A 13,688-nucleotide genomic window follows, 5' to 3' on the forward strand; every position below is an offset into this window, starting at 1 on the left:
ACGACCCTGCAAAAAGTGACCAAACAACAATAGACGTAGTTAATATGGGGCTGCCATGACGCCATGACAACCATATCCGCATGACTGATGCCTCTACTTTAAATGCTCATACTGCTTGACAGAACGGGGCGACAATTAAGTTATGTCCACCGTAATGCCGCAGTTGGAGGTTTATTGCCGAGTCAATAGAGTTTGTTTTTACGGATTCAACAAATGATTGTCATGAAGCTTACCATCAAACAAGCCAACAACCCTGCACAAGCTGCGCATTGCCGTGGGAAATAGATATCAGAAGGACACGGATTTAGGCAAAACATATTTTTTATAAAAGAATTAGTAGCTTTCTAAGGATAAAATCTGCCTTTTTCTCCCAAAAGCATATTCATGTGCACTTGGACTATTATTCTATGATTGTTTTTTTTTTGGAATTTTGAAATGAATTGTTTGCTCCACCTTAAAAAATACGGATTCTAAAAAAACTGAAGTCACAGAGAGACAACCTAGAGGGGGTGAATATGTGTCCTGAAATTTCTTCGAAACAACAGCGGTTAGTAGGGGGCCAGACCGTCCGGTCGGCACTAGAGATCTAGCTAGACCGTCCTGGTTAGAATACCGGATCGCTCGGTCAATGAAAAATGCAGACTTGACAGTCTCCTTTTCTAGTGAGTTTCCTATAGAAAGATCGCAGGAACAAAAAGAACACGGAAATCACAAGTACAAAGACACGAGAGAGTTTATCCCGAAGTTCGGATCTTTTAATTCTACTCTCCGTTGAGGCGCTCCTGCTAGCGGGATCTCTCTCAATTTTTTCCCTCTCTTGGCTTCCTCCCACAAGGCCAACACCGGTCTTCGGATTCACACCTAAGGACTAGCAAGCCCTTGTTCGACCATTAAGGTCAAGATCAAAGCGTCTTGTTTAGCCCTAGGTTGCAATCCGCTCTACTCTGCAGCCATCTATGAAAAAGCACAAGAATCCACTATCAATCTTACATATTTCCTTGCGGAGGTTAGACACCAACCTTCACAACTTGCTCCTAGGCAATCCACAAGAATCGGAGGCTCGCGGGCGACGTCTATCCGTCTAAGGGATCAATCTCCAAGATTAATAGGTCACCTTGACTCCACATGCATCTATCTTCACCCAAGAACAACACTCTATCACTCACTAGCCTAAATCACATTTCTAAGTCATGATCCTCGGATTAAACTCTCTAGGAAGTATTTTGGGTTAGTGGGGGGCTTGAAAAGTGCTAGGTTAACCCTAGAAACCAGTAGAATCGAACATAAAGCCTCACCAACGGCTAGATCCGAGGAGGAGGGGGCTTATATTGGCCGGCAGACGTCATCTAGCCGTTAGGAAACTAACTTAACCGGACCATCCGGCTAACACTCACCCAGACTCGACTTGAGCAAGGGCTAGACCATGGGCTGGACCATCCTGCCACCGGGCTGTCCGGGCAGGAGGCTAGACTGTCCTGTCCTTGCTTCTCATGAAAAATAGCGACAAGCCTCCAACTAAGCTTTGACTCAGACCAACTCACTCTAGGATGTATGTAGAGATTCCAGTGACTCCTCTTAATATTAGGAGTTTCTATGACTCAAAAACGAAAAAGAATTCTGCATTCGATTGTCTTCAACTCCGTAGAAACTTCGCTTTTGGTCGCATACGTTTCAAATAAGATTGCCCACTGCTTTAAAAGAAATGGTTTCTTTTCTTCTCTGCGATCACACAACACTAGCGCATATATGCTTGTCTAGCATTGTCATTAATCATCTAAAACTTCGTTTAGCGGCTAGATGCACTTTCAAAAACTACTTATACTGCATTGGATTTCTTAGACCATTTGTTTTAAGATATTTGTGACGGTATTTTTAAAATACTAACTTATCATGTTAATCACTTTCAAACGGGGTCTTAGCCCATAATATCTCTTGTGTTCAAATCTTTTTGTTTTCATATTAGAAACATGGATTTTGTTGTATAAATATGATAATGAAATAATCAATAGTCCATTCTAAATATACCACTAAGTATTTTTTTCATTTATATATCACTCATCCTATCCAATTCAAGTTGGGTGTGTGCTCCATTTGTCGAGAATATTGCTACTTCTATCATTTAATTTTTCCTCAAAATATAGCTACTTCTCCTGCATTATTTTAACCATTCATAACCATATTTTATTAAATTTCTCCTCCTACTTTCTCACCTAAACCAACCATGTCAGAAAACACCGTAAATTATTTCTGCAACCATATTTTTTTTTCTCGGAAACAGATAACGATATTGGAAATATTGGAAAAACTAAAAAACAAAAATATTTGATCAGAAACATGGTGGTACTAGGCCGATAAATCAAGTCGAAAACAACTGCACAATTGTCATCTGCATTATTTGTACCCTCTGTCCGTGTGCTGCTTCCATTAGTGCCAATAGTTGGAGGTGCATTTTCTATGGTTTGAGGCTTTGAGCTAGATAGCTAGTTGATGAGCTGTACCCAGATGTGGCACGTGGGATTGCCCTAGCCTCTTAGGCTTTCAGAGTATAAATAGTAATTTACTGTATTATACAAACGATAATTAACCGAAGAATATAGCAACCGAGCAATACGGTCGGTAATTGGTCATACTGTTTTCGTTACCGTTTCCATTTTCATTTATAGTAATTACTGTTTCTATAGTTTTCACCCGGACAACCTCAGAAACAATAGCCGGTCAGCCGGTAATTACCGCTACCTTTTTCATCCCTGCTTCTCCCTCCGTTGCCAGCATGTCTGCATGTAATTCTCATAAGCACTTCTCTCAGAGAACACAATACAGAATCAAGAAGCATTCCAATATCTGTCCACAAAAGTTATATACATAGCTATGCGTATAAATCTACACAAAGCATCTGTACAAGTAACATTCTAACATGGTATTTGAACCGATCACCATGAATTGTGTATAATATATCTTCAATCTTCACTTGTAGATCAGAAATACAATCGTTAATAAGATCAATAGCCGGCCCGGCAAAAAATAAGATCAATAGCCAGCATAATATGACTACCCATGCGGGTCAAACGCTCTTTGGTCTGTTGCGTTTTCTGTCATTGCTGAAACAATGTGCACGCTATTGGGTCCAATGACGTCATGTCAGGTTGCCGGTAAGTACAACGGAAGCTTGTGCTATTGCCCTTGCGACTCTGTAAATCTCATGCTGTACAAACTTCCATGATTCCGTGGTGTTGTCCCTCCTCGCGCTAGCTATGGCATTGCCTACACCAGGAAAAGATGCGCTTTCCCAGTCATTCTGTTCTGAGGGTCCATACACCTGTGACAGGCAACAGTCACCACTTAGTACAACTGCAATATGAAAGCTGTGATTAAAAAAAGTAACAACCTAAATTGAGTTCATTCACCAGATGCTTGAACCATTCTTGCTTGAAGAGGCCTTCCCTGTTAGTGAATGCCCGTTCTGCCTGCATAAGCCGGTCATTGAGATCCCGTATTTTCAGTGAATCCTTGCTCAGCTGGTTGCTTAACAGTTGCCTTTGAAGTTCCTAAGAACAGTCACTCCTCTTAGTCATGATCAAAACCTGACCTGAAAGGCACTGGAAGTGGAAGAGAAGAAATTCTGAATGTACATTTACCTTCCTCTCGCCATTTACTTTAATAGCTGCCGTTTTCAGAGCTCTGATTGCATTGTGCAATGGAGAGCAACTGATAGCTGTGCCCCTAAGTTCATTCTCTACTACCTTTGTGTATGCCTGCGATAAACACAACCGAAATCACGTATTGGTTTTAGTTGTCAGTCGCACAGAAGGGAAACCAGCAGGGTTCACGGGCTTTACTAGCCTCGAAATGCTGTCGCAATCTGTAGAGACTACTGGAAATATGTTGACAATACCTCAAGTTCAATTGGATACGACATATAATTGAAGGGCAGGATCTGTTCGTCGGCAAGCCTCAAAGCCATCATTCCCCAGATGCTAGCAGCTGCAATGTGAAAATGTCGCTCATCATGTGGGGAAAGTGCCAGTACTAACATCCTGCCAGAAGAAAAGGAGAAAGAAACACAGCGTAGCACCTGCAGCGTGCCTACGGAACCCAGGATCTCCGAATTTCTCCATCCACACGAAGTCGTCGTATAAAGAATGATATACGGGATAGCCTGGTCCTGAAAAGGCCAAGGCACATTAAGCAAAATACATTAAAAATTGAAGTGGGAAATCCATTTAAAAGATGTCTCTTTAGAAAATGGAACATGAGGAGCCTTGCCTTCTCCAAAAACCATGCTGGTTGAAGGAATACCGACATGTTGAACAAAAGCTGAAAAATCTGATCCTCCATCGCCTAGCCGTTCAATCTTTTATTTTTCCAGAAAATCGGCAATGATGTTAAATTTATTAGAAATGAAAAAAAAATAGAGCTGAACATTTTCGGCACTTGGAAGTACTAGAATAACTATTCATGGTCCAATATACACATCCACAACTCACCATGGGAGAAATATTGGATTTGACCCATGAATCGTATACAGTCTGAGATGAGTTGTCAGGATCTTGAACCTACGAGAATGCAGAAAGTGCATTAATAGTTATCAGAAATCGCGACCAAGGAAACTTTATAAGCATAAGGGCATGTTCCAAGGTAGAGTCCATTGTCGACTCTTATCTAAATCACGTCAGTAACAAGAACCTATTTTATAATGATACGTATAAAGATAGAGTTAGGTATGATTTTTTCGTTAATGCAATAAAATATTTTTTATTACACTAGTTTCTTTTTATCCACCCTTATGCAAGAAAGTTTTATTTAATAAATGCTAAGAGTCGACTCTAAGCCGTTGTTATACATGACAACGTCTTTTCTCTCTCCGTCCCTCTCTTTACTCCACGTCACCAAATTTACTTCCGTAGCAATTGATTGAGTGAGCTAATAAGCACCTTTGTACGTATCTAAAACTGTCTCGGTAGTGTTTAAAATTTGAAACACCATTATTGATTACCGTTAGTCCTTTACCTAAAAGCAAACAAAAAGTAAAGTGCACCATGACTACAGGGCTTTCTTTTTTTTTCTCTCTCTTTTCACTGGAAGTGTCACTCAACTCACCAATTTCATTGTTTCCTGAAATAGGTCGTCAAGTTGGGGAGTTGCAGCAGGACGAAATACGGGGCCAACTACTGAAACGTCAACATTAAGATAAGCAACAGCTCTTGAGGAAAGCATCTCCCTGTTTTCTTCAACCCATTCTGTTGATCCTGTCTGCATAAATGTAAGTTGTGATCACCATTCTAGTTGCTCTTACTCTGCATACACTGTACTTTTAGTGGAGAGAGAGAGACAGAGATTTACCAGTCCATACTCTTCAGCATCCCAGCTGCAGAAGATTATGGTTCTTCTAGGTCTCCATCCTTGCTTTTGCAGAACGGAAAGCCTTTGAGCTAGCTATGAACAGCAAGTGAAACAACAGATTAATATTCATACTTTCAGAGTTGATCTTGTGCTGACTACTCAGTTTAAATATTCTAGAGCGCCAAACCGGTAGTGAGGTCTAGCAATGTTACGAGAAAGTACAGTCTACTGGATAGCAGAGAAAGAAAACTTTGTAGTCAAAGGATTACCTCGATCATAGATGCCGTTCCGCTGTTTGGGTCTGATGCTCCAAATGTCCAGGCATCACGATGGTTACCAAGGATAACATACCTTCATTATAAAAGGGTCAAAATTCAGCTCTAGTTTCAATTTGTGTGGTTGCGGGTACGCATTTCTGCATACTGGCACGTCCCTAATGATAACTGGATCTAATTGCTCGTTAAATCATTCAGCAAGAAAATTGTTTGCAATTTACAGATCAAGCACATAAAGAATAAAGGAAAACTGTGCTTGACTATCAAGCTTCTTTTTTTGTCTGACGTGTTAGATATTCATAGCTTCATTGCATCAAAATTGACAAATCAAACACTAAACTATCCAAGTGACTTCAACATGCTGCTAACTAGACTAAATAGTTAGATATATGATTTTAAAAAAATCTGTAGCTCTATTACTTTCTGATATCTTTAGTCTGTAGGATATGAATATCAGGATTCTGGATATGATACGAACAGAAGATTGTGGACAGCTATATCCGAAATATAAAATGAGGCATGTATAGCTTGCCAGGATAATTTTTTTTTATCAAAGCATCTATTGAAATATTGGAACTGCGGAAAGAAACTATCAAGGACTTCCGCTATTTAAGAATATCCACTTTAAAGGGCTAGAAATTTCCATGAATATTCGACCAGAAGAAAATCATTTGTCGATAATAGTCGTGATTGGGCGAAGATGTTAGGCCTAGATTGATAACATAGAATGCTACTTTTTTTGCAATTGTATAAAACTACACATGATATCTTGTTTTACCCCATAGACATGTAAAAGTACCAGAGTTGTGCAGAAAATTCGCTTAACTTCAGTGCACGTGAAAACCGTTTTTCGCTGTTTTTGAGTACTGCACAGTAATAATAGCATTTATAAAGGTCTGGTACCCAAAATTCGTTGTTTTTGAGTAGTATGTAGTAATAGCATTCATAAAGGTCAAAAAAAATGGTCCCAAAAGCAGTGCACGGCAATGCCCAAGCAGGATGCATGTGTTAACTACCAGCACATGCTGTGACTGAAAATCTGAGCTTCGAGAGCGAAGTATAGTGGACTAGAATTAATCTGATATTCTGATGCAATGTCAGAAAGAGTTACCTGTCCGGCTCCTCTGCACCTTCGATCACCGCGAAGACATTCTCTATGGTGGCCATTGTATCATTCCCCTGCGAAACTCCAAGATAAACCATTGGCTCCGCTGCAACCCACGACAATTAAATTTCAATGGCCGAGATAAAGAGGATCCTCGAATTTTACTTACGGTATACGTTAGGTTCAGGATCGCCGGCCCAGGGCCGAGACGGTACACTGGGCTCCCCTCCCGGCCCTGCCAATCCACCGGCGCTGCGTCGCCGCCCAGCGCGCCGTGTATCTCCGCGGCATCACGCGCGGACACCGGCAGCGCCGGAATCCCCGGCATGTCGTCGGTGGCCATCGCCTCCTCCACGCTCACGCGCTCGCACCCCTCGGACGACGCCCACATCGGCGTCGTCGGGTCGCCCACGCCCAGGAACAGGCTGCCTACCTGCACGCCGGACGGCGGCAGCCATCGCGAGTTGGGGAACCACGCCTCCCCGGGAGCGCCGCCATACTGCAGAGGGTCGGTGTACACCACCGCGGCCGCGGCACCCGCCACGCGCGCGTTGCGCACGATGTCCTCGCAGTGGATCCTCCCGTACCGCGCGAGCGCCACCTTTCCCGCGACGTCGACGCCGCGGGAGGTGAGGTAGGCGAAGTCCTCCTCGCGGCCGTAGTTGGCGTACACGGCCTCGGCCGACACCGACCCGGAGGCGGAGTAGGCGTAGAACGTCGGTATCACCTCCGCCGTTGCGGACGCGTAGGGGTCGTTCGGGTACGTCTCCTGCGACAGGGCGAAGCTCTTGGTGGTGGCGCGGCCGGGGACGGTGAGGGAGAGGGAGCGCTCGACCGGGTAGGAGAGGAGGACGGAGTACGGCGTGACGCGCGACGGGATGGAGAGGGACGAGAACGCATCACGCACGTAGGCGGCGGCGAGGGAGTTGGCCCTGGTGCCCGCGACGTGCGGGTGAAGCGTGAGCGCGCGGAGGTGGATCGCCGCGGTGTCGTTGGAGGCGAGGGAGAGGAACAGACTGCCGTAGTTCGGCGGAGGGCTCGGCGCGGGGTGGACGGCGAGTAGGAGCACCGAGAGCGAGGCGCCGAGGAGGGCGAGGGTGGAGGAGACGAGGCAGAGGAGCCGGCGCCCGCCTCTCCGTTTGGGCGGCGGTTGCGGCGGAGAGGGAGATAGGAGGAGGGAGGTGGCGTCGAGGCGGGACATGGCGCGCGGAAGGAGAATGGGAGTCGAGCAGAGTGGCGTCGCTCTGGACTCTGTTTCTAAAATCCGCGGAGATTACAACGTGCTTCCCGGTGAGGCGGTGACAGCTGACAAGTTGCAAGGTTCTATACTGCTGCTACTACGCCGCCACACCGGGCGGCCGCCGGCCTGGCAGTTTGATAGATCGTGCGGCGGCGACGCGACCACGGCACGTGCGGCACACTGTTGCAACGTCTCGGCTCAAAACAATGTGAAGCTAGAAAGGAAGAGAGTATCTTGCCGGTTTGTGGAAGCAGCTAATGAATAGGGCTCGTCCGGGCATGAAAAATGTTTTTACCCGACGAGTGGTCTTAATTTATCACATGCGAGAATTGTTTAGAGGAGAGAGGTGAAAGTGAGTGGTTTTGGCAAGCACCTTGTGACTTCCGTAGGGCACGATGGCATCATCAGAGAAAAGTGCTGAGCCACTAGTGAGGACTCACATTGGGGATTGTAGCCATGGCTTGTTTTGATCGGCGTCGCCAGTCGCCTGCGTCGAACTGTGCCATCGGTATCGATATTCATCGTCGGAGCCTACCAGCGGCCACCTACGCCAAAGTCAATCAGCGCCGCTGGAGCCCACCTACAGCTGCTAGAGCCTGCCCACGTACGTCGAAGCCCGCCATCCGTCGGGCTCAGATCCACGCTGAGAGAGATGTCATAGGCAGAGGGAGCGTACCGGTGGTGGGGTTGGGAAGGAGCAGTGCCGTTGGTGGGGTTGGGAAGGAGCAGCGCTGGCGTTGGGAGGGGGGTAGAAAAGAGCAGCGTTGGGGGTGGAAAGGAGCATCGTCGGTGGAGGGACGAGGGAGGAGGTCGGAGACAGCTGAGAGATGAGAAGGGTCAGTGACACTGACTACAAGGGATGGGGAGTTTTTTTAAAAAAGTTATATCTTATTTTTCAGTGTACTTAACATAATTTTTAGGATTTATATCGAAAATAAAAAACTAAAAGGATTTTAAGTGTAAAGTATGAAGAGTTGAGATGCATATTTAAAGTCGCTGATCAAGAACACTCAGACCGTGAGAAAATAATTTTTTAACCATATGATCTTATTATACATGACGTATCGAGATCACTCGACAAAGCTATGTGAACTATGATGTCAGGCTCAGGGACTCCATTACAACGTGCGCCACGGTTGAGTACGCCGACTTGCCGCTCGCACCGCATCATGACGTCCCGGGAGGCCGGCTCCAGCTCAGACATGTTAGCTTCCTGAATAGGTCTCACGCCGGCCGCTAGGACGATGTTGATGTACTGATGTAACGCGGTTAGGATCAACGCTTGAATAATTGATGGGCTGTACCCTGTAGGAAACGCCAACATGTTCAATGGTGTTTAGGATTTTGACCTCCTATTAGGGATCTTGAGCTCTTCACGAGTTGATGAGTACTGCTGGCCTACTGCGCGTATGGGGCTAGTGGTTGGTTGGATGGTGTCTCCAGACTTGTTAATGCTCCATTAGGGCCAAACAGAAGTAAATCCACCTCGTGTCCCTTTCTTCTTGTCAATTCATCCTATTATAAATCCAAAAGCTTGATCAAAGTATGGACCTTAGTTATTCTTAGTGCGCACCATTTATGAATACCTCAAACTATTTGCTGGCCTGTTTTAAAATTTGACATCTTTTAAGCTACGTGACCTATGTCGACACTATGTCCTCATCTTTTGTTTGAGTGTTATATTAGACTTGCTACTTGCTAATGCAGTAGTACTTGTTAGATGGACAACTGAAACTCTCAGATGAGGCATCAAAAGAAAATTAGGGAAATATACAGAGAACAAAAGGCTTTCAGTGTCATGTAAGAAAAAGGAACAAAAGTTTTCGGTGCTTGGATTTATTTTTCTGATCTAGATCGAGACCAATGGGCCTATCGCTGCGACCGACGCTGGCTAGAGATTTTCAGAAAGTGTGATATTGACGTCTTGCACAATCACCGCAACCCTCACTTCTGATAATAGTAGTATATTCCTACTCTTATCGTTAACCGTAGCCTCGTCGCGTTGCGCATGATTGTGGCCTCTACAGATCGTCGTCACTCTTCAACACTACTGCCTCGGTGCCTCCCTCCCGAAATAAGATTATTTTTCGTTTTTTTAATGTTTGACCATTCGTCTTATTTGAAATTTTTTGCGATTGATATTTTTGTTCTTATTAGATAATAAAACTACTTTATGCGTGACTAATTTTTTAAGTTTTTATATAAATTTTTCAAATAAAATGAATGGTCTGGACACGAAAAAACGAAAAAGATCTTATTTCGAAACGGACGAGGTACTTGTCGATCGTTTTGCTAGCATTTCAGCTGTACTTGCAGTGGGGATGGGCTGATGGTGACGTCCTTTGCTCTTTTTGTCCAACGTAGCTTATTAACCATCCTTATATTTTTTTTATGGGAAAGATGTCACACATGTCATATTTAGAATGTGATTTTTTTTCAAACAATGGTACAAACGCCGGATGCTCATAACACACGCCCATTTATCTTATTAAATTTATACTTATACAAGATATGTTTATAATAATCTTTAAAGATTGGACCAGTCATATATTAAAATTGACATACCACAACACCTGCTTATCCATCACCTATCACTTAGAAAAATAATTAGCAATAAACATGAGTAAATGACAAATTTAGAATTTGAACTCAGGTGGATAGTTCCCACCGCAAGAAATTCTTAAATTAAATGATACAATTCACACATGAATATTGGAATCAGAACAGGTCATTAAGATTTTGTAGATTTCATGCCACCAATTCGTACCTACGCAGATTTTAGTCCCCTGAGGTATTTGTTACATTTTTGCTACCTGAAAATTTTAATTTTTAATTTTCGTATGTCTAATTGTATGGCCTAAATTGTAGACATCTAAGTTTAAGTGATGTTACATTTAGATGAAAATATTTATAATTGTAAATTTTAGTTTATGTCTAGGTTGGAATAACTCGCCGTTTAAACTTGTATCTGAGAAAGGAGGGTCATGCTTAGGCCCTGTTTGGTCTAGGTAACTAATCCGTTAGTCCCTCTATTTTAGTCTCCTTTAGTCCCTAAAAATCCAAACATGAGGGACTAAAGGTGACTAAAATTATATTAGTGTATTAATCCCTTCCATATGTACTTATTGGGACTAAAACTTCATTTCACACCAACCCCCTAACAAAACTTTCTATATATGATGCACTTTTAGTCTCTTTTAGTCCCTCTAACCAAACAGTAGTGACTAAAGATTTTAGTCCAGAGACTAATTTTTAGTCCTAGGACTAAATAACCAAACACCACCTTAAATAGGCAACCAGAAGAGTGCTAGGAGTATAAGAAGGTTTAGTTTAACGAACAAAGAAAGTGTGATATGTCAGTCAGGGTTCTTGAAACCATGATAGCCGCTGTGATAATTGCAGTTACCACATGCTCCACCGAAGGACGGTAGCGGTAGGGTATGGTTTAAGCTACTAAATTTCGCCCAAGTTCAAAAAATAAGTTTTTTTAAAAAAATAATACCTGGATAGGGATCAATTTATAGAGCTGTCTACTGAAATAAATATGTAAATATGTGAAATTTTTAATGAAGATTAAGGTCCAAAATATTGTTAGGTCGATAAAAATGAAAAAAAGAAAGAAAAATAGCATTATTCATCATGACGCATGACGGTCCAACTAATATTGAGGGATAAATATTATCTGGTCCCCAACCGAACAAGGTCCCCCCACTTCGGACAAGGAAATATGGGGAGGTTCCTAGCCTGAGCTTGTTGCCTCCACCGCCGACGCGCGAGGAAGTGGCTAAGCCACGTGGTTTCTAGCGGTAACCATGGCAGCAATGACGGTAGTCACCTGGGCAGGCGGATGTGTGGTAAGCTCTTGAACTCCAGTGGTTTTCAACTCCAGTGGTTTTCACGTGTTTTGTAGCCAAAGCTTGCATGGCAGGAGGCGACTACCGTTGGCATGTATTCTTTTGCTAGAGAGTAGCTAGTTGTAGTTACCGATGGAAACCGTGCGATAATCGTGAGTTTTTATGCAGTGGCAGGTCTAAATATCTTGGCATATACTTATTCATGTTAGTTGAGTTGAGGAGTATTGCAAAGATAGTGTGAAATATAGTTTATGTTCATATAGTTTGTGATGTAAATGACGATTCATATATTTTGTGTTAGTTGCAGTGAGGGAGTACTAAAAAACACTATCTTTGTAAGAAATATGAAGAATGGTAGTATGTTGAATTATTTGTCATGAGTTAGTATGTAAAATAGTTCTTAACATATAATGTTGGAAACATACATATTTACTCCTTTAAGTTATAATGCTAGAAACATATATATATTTACTTCTTTTAGTTGTAATGTTAGAGACATACATATTTACATGGATGCATGGGCTATACGGCGGATAGAGAAAGATGTATTAATATTTATACTATGGAATATGAACATTACAATATTTGTGCTAGTTATTAGTGTATATGGTGTAGGCATGTATTTTAACTTTTAATTGTATTCTATATTAATTGTCGATTGTGAATTATTATTAATTGTTCCAATGCTCCTATTTTAATAGAGGCTATGCTGAGTTTTTCTATTTTGCAAATATCCTAACTGTTACAAATGTATCGTATTATTTATTTATTTTTGCAATTTTACAATATTTTTTCAGATTTTTTTTCTATTTTTTTAATCATTGATCGAACCGTTCATGGTTTTCTGCACAAACGTATGATTTTCGGGCCAAATCACGGTTACCGCTGTAATTAAATTCAAAATTTTCAAATTTAAATTTACAATGGTTTTTATGGTTTTCAAAAAACCACACGGTAAACTTCATATCGCCGGCAATGAGCTTCAGTGGCTAGGGCCCCGTTCAGCAGGAGGAGGTATGGGGTTAGTTATCCGGCATAAAAAACATGGTAATAGATTAATACATGATTAATTAATTATTAATTATAAAATAGATAAATATATTTTTTAAAGTAACTTTCCTATAAAAATTTTATGAAAAATACACCATTTAACAGTTCAAAAAACGTGCACGCAAAAAAGAGCAAATACGAGGACAAGAAGAGTGAAGCGGAACGCGGGCTAGGCCTAGGACGGTAAGAGCATCGTTAATGTATGTTCTAAGAAAGTGCATAGAAGAGAGATAAATCTATAGGATATATGCTATATATTGGAGAAAGGGTGCTAAGCTAAATTTTCTAAGTACCAATTGCTTATCTAAGTAACCAGTTCTTAGATTAAAAAATATTGCATGGTGGGGGAAAAGTGAGAAGGATGGCAACTTTTTATCTCAGTGGATCCCACCTTAATCTAGCAATATAAGTTTAAGCATTGGAGCACACTTAACTAAAATAGCACCTTATGACATATCTATTCTTAAAACTTACCAAGGAAATATACACTAAAGATACCCTAAGCACAACCCTGATATTAGTCCTTAGAAGATATACCGGCCGATAAGTTACACGTGGCGATTAACTCACGGACAAAAGGGAAGCGTTCCAACACTACAGGATTTACAGGTAGATGTTGCCTTCATGGAATCTTTTGCGTGTACCCATTTCTTCGTGTATTAATCTACCGTGTACTGACAGTGAACCCCCAGCAACCAACTAATGAAAATTTCGCGATCCGGCCAGTATTCTTGTGGGGCCACGGTGCTGACGCAGTATATACTAGTCCGGCACCATGCCAATAAGCAGCGAGATTCCAAGCATTGTCGAGATAACATTTTTTA

At 42.3% G+C, this 13,688-nt stretch overlaps 1 protein-coding gene across 2 annotated transcripts; it reads right to left on the reverse strand.

The window, feature by feature from the left end:
- Positions 1–2,915: 2,915 nt before the first annotated feature.
- On the reverse strand, positions 2,916–7,980 carry LOC102706905 (probable glutamate carboxypeptidase LAMP1). Of its 2 annotated transcripts, none has more exons than XM_006646245.3 (12): positions 6,890–7,976; positions 6,727–6,794; positions 5,610–5,691; positions 5,341–5,433; positions 5,098–5,250; positions 4,485–4,553; positions 4,264–4,351; positions 4,073–4,162; positions 3,893–3,981; positions 3,636–3,752; positions 3,405–3,545; positions 2,916–3,316 (listed from the first exon to the last, which is right to left on the reverse strand). In XM_006646245.3, the coding sequence occupies exons 1-12, from the start codon at positions 7,919–7,921 to the stop codon at positions 3,134–3,136; spliced, it is 2,205 nt and encodes a 734-aa protein (XP_006646308.2). In that variant the 5' UTR covers positions 7,922–7,976; the 3' UTR covers positions 2,916–3,133. The 2 variants fall into 2 exon arrangements, with proteins under 2 accessions (XP_006646308.2, XP_040378995.1); XM_040523061.1 differs by having other exon boundaries at positions 3,204–3,316; positions 3,386–3,545; positions 6,890–7,980.
- Between the last annotated feature and the right edge of the window lie 5,708 nt (positions 7,981–13,688).

This window comes from Oryza brachyantha, chromosome 1 (genome assembly GCF_000231095.2).
Source record: "Oryza brachyantha chromosome 1, ObraRS2, whole genome shotgun sequence".
Lineage (NCBI taxonomy): Eukaryota > Viridiplantae > Streptophyta > Magnoliopsida > Poales > Poaceae > Oryza > Oryza brachyantha.

What these genes read in the sequence shown, in the direction of transcription:
- LOC102706905 (XM_006646245.3), bottom strand. Translation starts at nt 7,921, where the DNA reads ATGTCCCGCCTCGACGCCACCTCCCTCCTCCTATCTCCCTCTCCGCCG. An exon ending in CAGCATGGTTTTTGGAGAAG is followed by an intron (nt 4,163 to 4,263) that starts GCAAGGCTCCTC and finishes TGGCCTTTTCAG; the next exon opens with GACCAGGCTATCCCGTATAT. An exon ending in AAGAATGGTTCAAGCATCTG is followed by an intron (nt 3,317 to 3,404) that starts GTGAATGAACTC and finishes TGCCTGTCACAG; the next exon opens with GTGTATGGACCCTCAGAACA.